The 11,208-nt window shown below is 58.1% G+C and overlaps 1 protein-coding gene across 1 annotated transcript; it reads right to left on the minus strand.

Moving 5' to 3' along the window:
* Positions 1-594: 594 nt before the first annotated feature.
* LOC142424782 (G-protein coupled receptor 35-like) lies at positions 595-1,608 on the minus strand. Its single transcript, XM_075530118.1, has one exon. It carries the CDS (start codon positions 1,606-1,608, stop codon positions 595-597), a length of 1,014 nt encoding a protein of 337 aa, XP_075386233.1.
* Between the last annotated feature and the right edge of the window lie 9,600 nt (positions 1,609-11,208).

An 11,208-nucleotide genomic window follows, 5' to 3' on the forward strand; every position in this document is an offset into this window, starting at 1 on the left:
ACTCTTGTCAGTGAACAGGACCACTCCTGCAGAGAGGGAGCATGTGCCTTGGCTCTAGGGAGTCTGGACAAGGCTCCCGGTCCCTGGCTGTGGCTGGCCCGTCCCCTTCCCCACTGGAGGGCTCCCCAGGGGGCTTCTCTTGAGTATCCTTGGGATCTGAGGGCTGTGGCTCAGGCTGAAAGACTCTGTCTCTGGTATTGAATCCATTCCCCAGGACAGTCCGTGTGGAATGGGATGCCACCCTGGGAGTGGGATCCAGAGGGCAGGGGGCTGAGTGAGGAAGGGCCCCCTCAGCTAGGCCTCTCCAAGGGCAGTTCCTGAAATAGATCAAGCCCACTGCATCTTCCAAGGCAGGCAGGGAATGGGTGCAGGGTCTGTGAAGAGTGGCTAGGACCCTACCCCCTATAGACTGCCTGGAAGGCACTTCTCTGGAGCCCAGCTGTCCAGGGGGTTATGTCTCAAAGGGGAGCCCAGACCACCCACCCACCGAGTACAGGGCAGAAAACTCAGCCAGCCTCCCACCCCCCACCTGGCAAGAGCAGCAGGCAAGAGGGGGAGGCTTGGGGTGGACTCAAGAAAGCTTCAGGGTGTGCATCAGGCGGGGGCGCAGGACAGCGCTTGTAGGGCCTGCTCTGAGCCCCCTCTTGGTGGGCTCTCCTGAGCTGGCCGCCCCAGGGCACTGCCCCGGTTCCACCCCCGGAAAGGCCAGGGCAAAGCGAGGACACTGGCCACCTCCTCCTGGAACTCGCTTGCCACAAAGTAGTACCCGAAGGCGTCCAGGCAGCAATTGGCATTGGCGATCCGAGAAGCCACCTGCACGCAGAGGGTCACCCTCTGCACGGTGGGGCAGTCCGCACCCGTCCATTGGGCCACCAGCTTGGCCAGCAAGGCCACGTGCAGCGGGAGGAAGCAGAGCAGGAACGTGGCCAGGTTGGCGGCCACCACGCAGGTGGCCCTGCGGATGGCGGCGGTGGTTTGGGGCGGCGCTCGCGCCCAGTCACGCAGCAGGCCGTGCAGCACGCGCACTGAGCAGACGCTCACGATGGGCAGAAGGAGGCCAAAGAGCAGCAAGGAGAAGATGAGGGGCCGGGGGCCGCGCGTTTGGCCCCGCCCGAAGCAGAAACTCTCTCCCTCGGGCAGCCAGGATGCCAGCAGGACCACGGCCCCGGTGACCAGCACCCAGAGGCTGGCACAGGTGGCGGCCGCCTGCCGCGGGCAGCGCCAGGCCCTGGCACGCAGCGGGAGGCACACTGCCACGTAGCGGTCGGCGGCCACGGCGGCCAGGAGGCCCATGCTCATGTAGGTGTTGACATAGTAGAAGGCCTGGAGCACGCGGCACCGGGTCTCCTCGGGACCGGGGGCCCTCTGGCCCAGTGTCAGCAGGACGCCCGGCAGGCTCAGCAGCAGAAGGCAGTCTGCGGCCACCAGGTTGACCATATAAATGCGCGTCTCTGTCCACCTGTGCAGGCGCCAGCCCAGGACCCAGAGCGCCAGCCCGTTCAGCAGGGCCCCCAGCCCCAGGGTGAGGCAGACAGAGACGCTGGTGAAAATCTGGGTCGAGGCGCTGCGGTCAGTGCTGCAGTTTCTGGGAGCCGGGCTCACACTCATGGCGGCCACCTGGGAGAAGACCGGGGACGGGGAAGCTCTGAGACTCCTCGGGGAGGTGGTCCACCCGGGCCCAGCCCAGGCCTCCTGACTCCAGGCCTCGCCTGTGCTCCAGCGACAGTACCCCCTGGCCCCCCATCAGACCCTCACCCAGGTCTGACGTCTGGTCATGGAGCAAGGCCTCCTCTGTCTCCCTGTCCCCCTCTTTCCATCTCTGTTCCCGCTCTTAGACTCCTCCCTCCTCCCCGCACCCCATCCTTCCATCTGCCTCTCCTCCCTCTTTATCTCCCCCCTCCCCACCCCACCCCACTGTCGCCTCAGTAGCCCCCTCATCTCCCCCCATCTCCTCCTCCTCATGTCTCCCCTCCCCCTCCCCTTCTCCAACTGTCTTCCAGCCTCCCCCTCTCCAACTCCTCCCTCTCTGTACAGTCCCCCTTCCCCTCTTATCTCCCCTTCTACTCTCCCCACCTTCCCTCATTTCTGGTCTCTTCCCATCCCCCATCTGTTCTCACCTCCACCTCTCCTCTCCCTCATCTCCCCTCCCCCGACTGCTCCACCCCCCTAGCCCCCCCCCCACAGACCTCTCTGTCCACTGCAATTCAGGTGAGCATGCTGCCCCCTCTCACATGCTGACTCTCATCTCCCAGCCCCCTCAGGGAACGGAGCAGCTGTCTGCCCCTTCACACTGGCCCACACTTGAGCAGGCCCCTGCCCCTGGACCAGGTGGACAGTGACCAGTGCCACGGGGCGTGTGGCCGAGGCCAGGGCTGACAGTCAAGGCCTAGCAGATGAATGAGGCCACCCTTCAGTGTCTCTGACCCCCTCCCCCAGTCCCCACATCCCAGGTGCCCTGCAGCTGCAAGCTGGCAAAGGGGATGGCAGGACCCTCAGGGCAGGGGTCCTAACAGACAGACAGACTCACCAACCTGAGCCTGGGGCCGCACTGGGCCGTGGCGCTCACTTTCCTATCAGAGGAGAGTTGCTCCCACCCAGGCTCTGAGGTCGGAAGTCCCAGGAGGCAGGGCCGGCTGCCTCCCCTGACCACCTCCCACCCTCTTCCTGCCCATGAGCGCAGTTTCCCTCCCAGCTGGCTTCCGGCCCAGGCTGACACTCTGGATACAGGAAGCCCTTGTGGTCCAGGGGCCGGTTGGGGGGGGGGGGGGAGGGGGCGCCTAGGTCACTCTAAAGGGGGCATCTGTCGTGGGGCAGCACCAGGCTGAGCCGGAAGCCAGGGAGAGCAGGGTTTGCTCTGACAGCCCAGCTGCCACTCCTGGGACACAGCTGGGCTTCTGCAGGATGATGGATACCTTCCCCTGCACCTTGTCACTCTCTGAGGGTCCCTCCAGGAAGCCTGAGAACTGCATTTCCCAGAAGTCCCTGCTGCCAGGCCCCTGAACACTGTTTGGATTGCCACCTAGATGATCCCTCAGGGGACATGGGCAGCCTGATATTTCCAGAACATTTCAGCTTTCTGTCACTTCCTCCCTGGACCACTGGGGACACTTGGTGTCCAGCAGGGTCCTGACTTGGAGGCTAGACAGCACCAGGAGGCGACCCGACCACCGCTTCTCAAGCACCAAACTCCCCACCCCCAACCCTGCTGAAGGCGCCCTGGAGGTGCTGTTGGTGGACTGCTAACCACAAAGCCAGAGGTTCAAGCCCACTGGGCAGCTCCCAAAGAGCGAGATGAGGCTATGTGCTCCTGTAAAGCTCTGGAAACCTGAAGGAGCACCAGCAACACAGCCGGTAAAGCCCTTGGCTGCGCCAGAAGGTGGGTGAGGGGCCAACTCCGCCCTCTCGCCTAGGGTCAGGGAGTGAGAATGGGCTCTGTTGGTGTCCTTTGGGTTGAGGTGTGCTCTGCTCTCAGGAGCGCTGGGGCACGGTGGAGGGGGAAAGAGCTCAGCTGCTACAGTGGGGGGAGGCCCTCTGCTGTCATAAAATGCCAGCTGGACACCCTGCAGTGGGCGGCTCTTCCCTGCCCACGGACCCGCTGGGCTGGGAGGGGTCCTGGGGGCAGGGTCGTGGTTGGCTTTGGTACTCTGCTGGTTTCCCAGAGAAAAGGGTCTTTTTCTTGCACTGACCACAGATAGACAAGCCCACTAGACACGCCCACCCAATAGACATGCCCAGATGGGCACGCCCTTCAGTAGGACATGCACACCATGGATACCCCCCTTATAGACAGGTCTCACTGCCGCCCACTCGAGGCAGACTCACGGGGGCCGCATAGGCCTGGGTAGAACCGCCCTGCCCCTGTAGACTTCGGAGACTCCCTCTTGATGGGAGTAGAAAGGCCCGTCTTTGTTCTGAGAAGCAGCTTGTGGTTGCCAACTGCTGCCCTGCGGCTTCCAGCTCAGCCTTGTCATCACCATACCACTTTTGGTGTCTGCCAAAAGACGGGAGATTGTTGTTGCTTATTTGTGCTTTGTATGATTTCATGAACATGAAATTCTCTCCTCTCATGCCACCCCTGCCTTCCAGTCCATGATGATTCACAGCAGCCCTGCGGGACAGGGCGGAACTGTCCTGGGGTTTTCAAGACTACGGCCTCTTTAAGGGAACAGAAAGTCCCATCTTTCTCCCTCAGAGCGGCTGATGGTTTGGAACTGCCTAGTGTGTAACCACGACACCACCAGGGCATCACATGATCTCCAGGATAGGGACATTTATAGAGACAATCACAATAAATAATTACTTGAGGACTTGGCAAATATCTGTCTTGGAAGAAGATGTGTGGCAAGAGTGCTCCTTAAAGACTTTGGACTTGTTGTCAGGAGAGACCAGTCCCTGGAGAAGGACAGCATGCTTCGTAAAGGAGAGGGACAGCGCAAATGAAGAAGGCCCTGGACTAGATGGCTGGACACAGTGACTGCAACAACGGGTTCAAGCCAAAGGGCAATTGTGAGGAGGGGCAGTGTTCAGCCTTGCTGAAGACGGGTCACTGGGAGTCAGAACCAACTCTACAACCGCGGGCATGGCCGGGAGGGAGGGGGAGCATATAACTAGCAAGAGTGAGGGGAAGAAGAAGAAAATGCTCCGACATTGGGCCTCCCTCATCCCTCCCTCAATGCAAGAACACTTTGTCCTATTAAACTGGCATTCCATGATGCTCACCTTCCCGACACCATCCCTGAAGACAAATGGGTGCATATGCAAATGTGGTGAAGAAAGCTCATGGAGCCTGGCTATCAAAAGAGATAGCGTCTGGAGTCTTAAAGACCATAAACAAGTGGCCCTCTAGCTCAGAAGCAACAAAGCCCACAAGGAAGAAGCACACCAGCCTGTGTGATCATGAGGTGCCGAAGGGATCAGGTATCAGGCATCAAAGAACAAAAAATCATATCATTGTGAATGAGGGGGAGTGCAGATTGGGGACCTAAGACCCATCTGTAGGCAACTGGAAATCCCCTTATAGAGGAGTCATGGGGTGCAGGGTAGCAATGATGAAACATACAACTTTCCTCTAGTTCCTAAGTGCTTCCTCCCTCCCCCCACCCACTATCATGATCCCAATTCAACCTTACAAATTTGGCTAGACAGATAGGAACTGGAAACACAGGGAATCCAGGGCAGATGATCCCTTCAGGACCACTGCTGAGAGTGGTGATACTGGGAGGGTGGAGGAAGGGTGGGGTAGAAAGGGGGAACCAATTACAAGGATCTACATATAACCTCCTCTGGGGGATGGACAACAGAAGAATGGGTGAAGGGAGACGTCAGATAATATAAGGTATCACAAAATAATAACACTTTATAAATTATCAAGGGTTCATGAGGGAGGGGGGAGTGGGAGGGAGGGGAAAAAATGAGGAGCTGATACCAAGGGCTCAAGCAGAAAGCAAATGTTTAGAGAATTACAATGACAACAAAAGTACAAATGTGCTTGACACATGGATGTATGTATGGATTGTGATAAGAGTTGTATGAGTCCCCAATAAAATGATAAAAAAGAGAAAATATTCCAAAATTGATTGTGGTGATGATCGAACTATTAAATCGTATGATATTTTAATCATATGCCAATAAAACCATTTTGAAAACAACCATCAAACTGCCCAGAGGCTCCAGCAGGTGTGGAGGAGGTGGCATTGGGGAGAGGGGCAGGCAGAGGACATTAAGGGACAAGCTGTTTGCTCATCTGCACTGCATATCCTTCCCCGGATACCCCCTTCTCCCTGAATCCCCTGCACCAGCTGCCAGCCGGCCCCATTCCCAGGGAACAGGGAAAGATTCGCTGGACAGGCAGAGCTGCCCAGTAGATGGACTCACAAGGCTGAGAGCCTGGGTGAAGCCCCCCATGTGCTACATCAGGCTGTCCGCTCAGACACCCACAGAGCCTGCTCACGTGTGTCCACACAGAGGGCCACAGCTGGATGAGGGTGGTCTCCCAGAGGGCACCAGGCCCAGAGTGCCAATAGTCTAAGGGATGGGATAACGAAGGAGGCAGGAGGAGGGACATTGGTTGTCACCAGCATCCTCAGGGAAGGTCCAGGAGAGCAAGGAAGAGCTCTGGACTTATTGCCCACGGAATGACCCAGAGCTGCAGATAGACGCGGGGCTCCTCGGGACGGGGCTTAAACAATGCAAAGGGACTTGGCTTTCACCCTGGAGCCTTAGGTTCTGGGAGAAATTGTCAGCAGGCTGGTCCACCTTCAGCAGAGAGAGAGCAGAGTCACGTGGTCACTAAGTAACCAGGCCACCAGCTGAGAGCTGATGTGACAGTCAGGGGACCTCAGGCACCTGGGGTGTGGAATGTGGGAGCAGGATGAATTCAGAAAGGGGGAGGGAATGGAGGGTGGGGCCAGGGAGAAACCTCTTAGGTGATGCTTTGGAAATACTGTGAACCCCACAGTACTCAGCCAATGAGGGACTGGGGGAGGGCTTGTGAGCTAGGACAAAAATGCTTTCTGAGGAGCTGTGAGATCTGCCTCCCTTTTGCCCCATTTGTCCCAGGCTTGGGCTCCTGATGGTGCAAAATATAACCTAAAGGTCTGTCTGTCTCTCTCTCTATCTTTCTCTCTCTCTCCAAAGTGAGCATAGACTGGGCTTCCTGAGCATTCCATGAGAGCCCGTTGGTAAAGTCCTGTGGAAGAAGGCTGTCCATCTGCCTTGGTCCTCTGGAGAGAGACCCATCAGGTTCTGGTTCTGAATCAGAGGTTTATGCTGACCTGCCAGTTGCCCAGAGGAGTTGATAGGGTGTCTGCTGGGATTTTGACATTTCTCAAAGATACAACACCCCAAACACGGGCAGCTCAAAGGGAAAGCCACTTTACTGGGCTTCATGCAAATGTAAAATGTTTGGGCGGGTTCTGTCCTCAGGTGGACAGCCTGCAGAGTGAGGCTGTGTTTGAAGACCATCTGCAGCTGACCATCCAGTATTCAAAACACACAAGGGACTCTTGTGACTCCACAGTGCAACCCACGTGGCCCTCTTAAGCACTGGCAGATGGGCTTCTGGGCGGGGTTGGCAGGGGTGGGGCGGGGAGACACAAACATACCTCCCAAGAAGAATGGCAAATGGACAGAGAACACCCATCACCAGCATTAGTCAGGAAGCAAACCAGGATCCAAACCCCAGGAGAGCTTTGTACAAAAGCTTTTAGCAAGAAGGAGTGGGGTGGGGGCAGGGTGGAGACGGGGGCTGAGACCACAGAATGGAGCCCTCTAGGGTGTGTGCGTGTGTGTGTGTGTGTGTGAGATGAACTGGCTCCTCCCCTCGGGCCGGTTCCTCAAAACGTTAACTCTAGAATCCGCCAGATGACCCAGCAACCACCCCCGCTGCCCACCTCCCCAGGCACACGCCCAGATGGCTTGAAGGCCAGGACCCAGACAGCTCGTGTGCCGCAGTGCTGTCCCAGTCCAAATCCTGGTGCCTCAGTGATGGCTACTGAAGACACACAATCTGCTCCAGAAGAAGTTCGGCCAGATGTCCCTTAGATGCGAGATGGCGAGACTTTGTCCCTCCTACTTTGGATGTGTGATCAGCAGAGACCAGTCCCTGGAGAAGGACATCCTGCTTAGTAAAGCGGAGGGGCAGTGAAAACGAGAAAGGCCCTCGGCTAGATGGATAGACAGGCCCAGAGGCCGCCAAGATGGGCTCAAGCACTACAGTTGTGAGACCGCTGCAAACCGGGGGGAGAGGGGTCCCCCGTGAGTCAGATCTGATGATATGGCACCTAACAGCAACAAGGTGCTAGGTTTTGCGTTTACCAAGAGGCAGGGAAGGGGTGTGTGTGACCCAAACCCAACGCAACCCAGCACCATTGAGTTGGTTCCAACTATCTTAGGGAACAGACAAAAGAGAGGCCAGCCCTCACGGCGACGCCATGGAGAACACTGATTATGTCTGAAACAGGAGCGGCCCAGCACCTGCCCCAGGGAGACTGATCATTAGCATGAGGTCGGAATGGCGTCCAGGAGCTGACAGAGAGCCAGGGACTTAAGTAGGATGTGGGAGGATAAGGGAGACTGCACAGAAGTGTGATTGGCGGCAGATCGATCCATCACAGCTGCAGAACCAGACTGGGACCGTGAGCGGGACACTACACCAAGCTAGACAGGCAGAGCTTTCAAGATAGGTCCAGAGCCTCCCCAGCTCACTTCCCCGCCAATCTGGGCTCCTGACTGTGGGACTCTTGGACCCCAGTCTCCATCAAGGACGCACCCAGGCAAGCCCCTGCAGAGACTGCTCCTCCCTGGGCTGGCTAGGAGAGAGGCGATAACCCGCTTGGTCACTCAATTGGCCAGGAATGGTCAGAATGGGATTCCGTACCCACCAGGTGACTCAAAATAGGTTTGGGGTTTTCACTAGCCAGAGCGCTCATAAAACCTCTTCCAAACCAAGCCAAACGCCCACCATCAAGCCAATGTCAGCTCATGGAGACCCCACAGGACAGGGCAGAACTGCCCCTGTGGGTGTCTGACACTCGCTCTTTATGGGAGCAGAAAGTCTCGTCGTTCTCCCTCGGAGCTGCCAGTGGCTTCCAAATGCTGACCTTGGGTGATCAGCCTAACTTGTAACCACCGAGCCCCTCCATCAGATGGAAGCTCAGACTCTTAGTCTGCTCTACAGGCCCCAGAGGACAGAGGAGGCCTGCTCCCCAGGGTTTTTGAAGCTAGAAACCTTTAGGGGGGCCGGACAGCTCCATCTTTCTCTTTCTGAGTGGTGTGAACTGCCAGTGGGTGTGAAGTGCTCGACTTGGGGTTCATCGGCCAATGTGCAACCAACATACTACAATGGACAACTGCAGCACAGCCACGGAGAAAAACGAGGTTCGTATTCACACCACCACACAGCCGAACCTTGAAAACATGCCACCCCCCCCCCCAAAAAAAAACCCTCACTGCCATCAAGTCATGTCCACTCACAGCAAGCCTGTCGGAGAGGGCAGTGCCCGGGCGGGCTTCTATCAGGCACAGGAGAAAACCAGAGCAAAGGTCACGTGGTTTACGATGGATTCTGTTTATGGTAAGTACTCAGGAAGGCTAAATGCCCGGGGCAGGTTGGCGGCTGAGAGGGAAGTGGAGAGAGGGAGGGTGACCTCTTGCTGCTGTTGGCGGGTGTCGTGGGGGGGGGGTGTTCTGGCCCACAGTGACCCAAGGCCCAACAGAAGGAGACACACCACCCTCATGAATGTTCTAGGACCGAGCCCATTGTGGCCACCGCTCTGTCCCGCCGTCCCTTGGGGCCTTCCTCTCACTCGCTGCCCCTCCACTTGGCCAGGCACGAGGTCCTTCCCCAGGGACTGGTCTCTCCTGACCACACGTCCAAGGTGCATGAGATAAGTTCTCGCTGTGCTGATTCTCAGGTGCGTCTGGCTGCACGTCTCCCGAGCCAGACTAGTGTGTTCTGGTCGCCCAGGTGCGTGCCTGCTTAGCGGGCTGGAACTGGGGGTGAGAGGAGAGCTCTGGAAAGTGGCTGCACAGCGCCCTGTGGACGAGCTGACCACCTCCATCTAAAATGCTCGTTGAAGCCTCTCTGGATGTCACCTCAGTAAACTATGTCTACAATAATTTAAAGGGAGGCAGGGCAGGAAATAAACTGAGCAGAGGTCCGTCCAAGAGCCTCCAGCTGTGACCCACGGGGGACCTGAGGGAGAAGCTGTCTGTCCTGCACGAGGGAGGGAGCAGCCAGAGAGAGGAGGACAGTGACAGGAGGAGGGGACTAGCGTCCAAAGGGCTGGAGACCTTGGACAGGACAAATGCCACTCCGTTCCCAGTTCTGGTGAGGCCACTGTTGGAACCTGAAGCAATGGCATTGGACATAGCGCTTGAACACCACCCCACCTAGACTCACACCAGGGTCCCTGGGGGGCTGATCAGAGGCCTGCGAACCCTCTCCTGAGAAACCAGCCCAAGGAGGCCCCCTGGACACAGTTTGGCTCTGACCCGGAAGCAGCAGAGCACCAGGTCCAGCTTCTGGTCCAAAGCTGTTCACCTGACTGTCCCCTCAAACACCTTGACATGGGTCTGTCCTCTGCAGCCACCCAGGCCTGTCTGCCCCCTAGGAATTCCCAAAGGGGCTGTTGGGAGCTCAGAGCGGGGAGAGGGGGGGTAGTGCAGAAGCAGGGAGGAGGCCAGTCACTGTCAGGGCTCACTGAGACCTGGTGGCCACTCATGCCTCAGCTACTGCTCCCTCCCTGGGCACCTTGGGGTGGGGGCACCTAGATCTTCCTGGACAGGGAGAGGCCCCACCACCCCAGTACTGCTCAGGGTTCCGGCCGGTCAGGGTGGAAGCTAGGGGGCTCAGTGGGCAGGGGACAGTGGTCTGGTGCAGGGGGCTGGTAGACATGGACCAGGAATGCAATGAAGGTGTGGACGGAGGAGAGATGGACACTATCATGGCCATCAAGGGCCTCCCAGGCTACCAAGGGGTTGGACGGAGACCTGGGAGCTGTGTGTTCTCCAAGGTGGGGAAGGGGTGTGGGGCAGTCCTGGAGGGATGATGGGGAGGTGGGGGAGGGAGGGTATCCCTGGAGTATTAGGTGTGCAGGAGACTAAGTGGGGAGGGGGGCAACCCCAGAGGACCTGGATGCAAAGGTGTGGAAGGGAGGGGTGGACCAGGCCCAGCCCCGCCCCCAACCTCCTTGGGCAGGAATTCCAGCCCCTAACTGACCAAAGACTCCTGATTGGTCCCTTAGCTCATCCAATTCCAGAATTCCCTGGGCAGCTGTGGGGAGGGGGAGGGGTGGAGAGTGGGGTGTGTTGGATAGTGGAGCGAGGCTCACACTACTGGCCCCCATGCACAGGCCAGGCCCCACATCACTTGTTCCCCACTCCTGCACACTTGAACACACCTACTGGGGTGGGGTGGGCTGGGAGCTGTAGACTCTACCTGTCCCACGGGTGGGGGATGGGTCAGGGAGTGGACACCGGGAGGCCCAAACAGGAGCCCTAGAGGCCTCTAGGAACTGGGCCTTGATTTGCATGAGTCCTGGCCCTCTCGCTCCCCCTCAGAGTCTCAGTGTCCCTTCTCAGCAGCTTCCAAGAGGGGCAGGGGCTCCCTCTGTGCCAGAGTGCCCACCCTGACTCAGGCCTCAGCATCCCCTCTGAGCCTAGTCTCTGTCCTTCTCCCCAAAACCTTGTGTCCCAATCCCCGGCACC

This window comes from Tenrec ecaudatus, chromosome 13 (assembly GCF_050624435.1).
Source record: "Tenrec ecaudatus isolate mTenEca1 chromosome 13, mTenEca1.hap1, whole genome shotgun sequence".
NCBI classification, from domain to species: domain Eukaryota; kingdom Metazoa; phylum Chordata; class Mammalia; order Afrosoricida; family Tenrecidae; genus Tenrec; species Tenrec ecaudatus.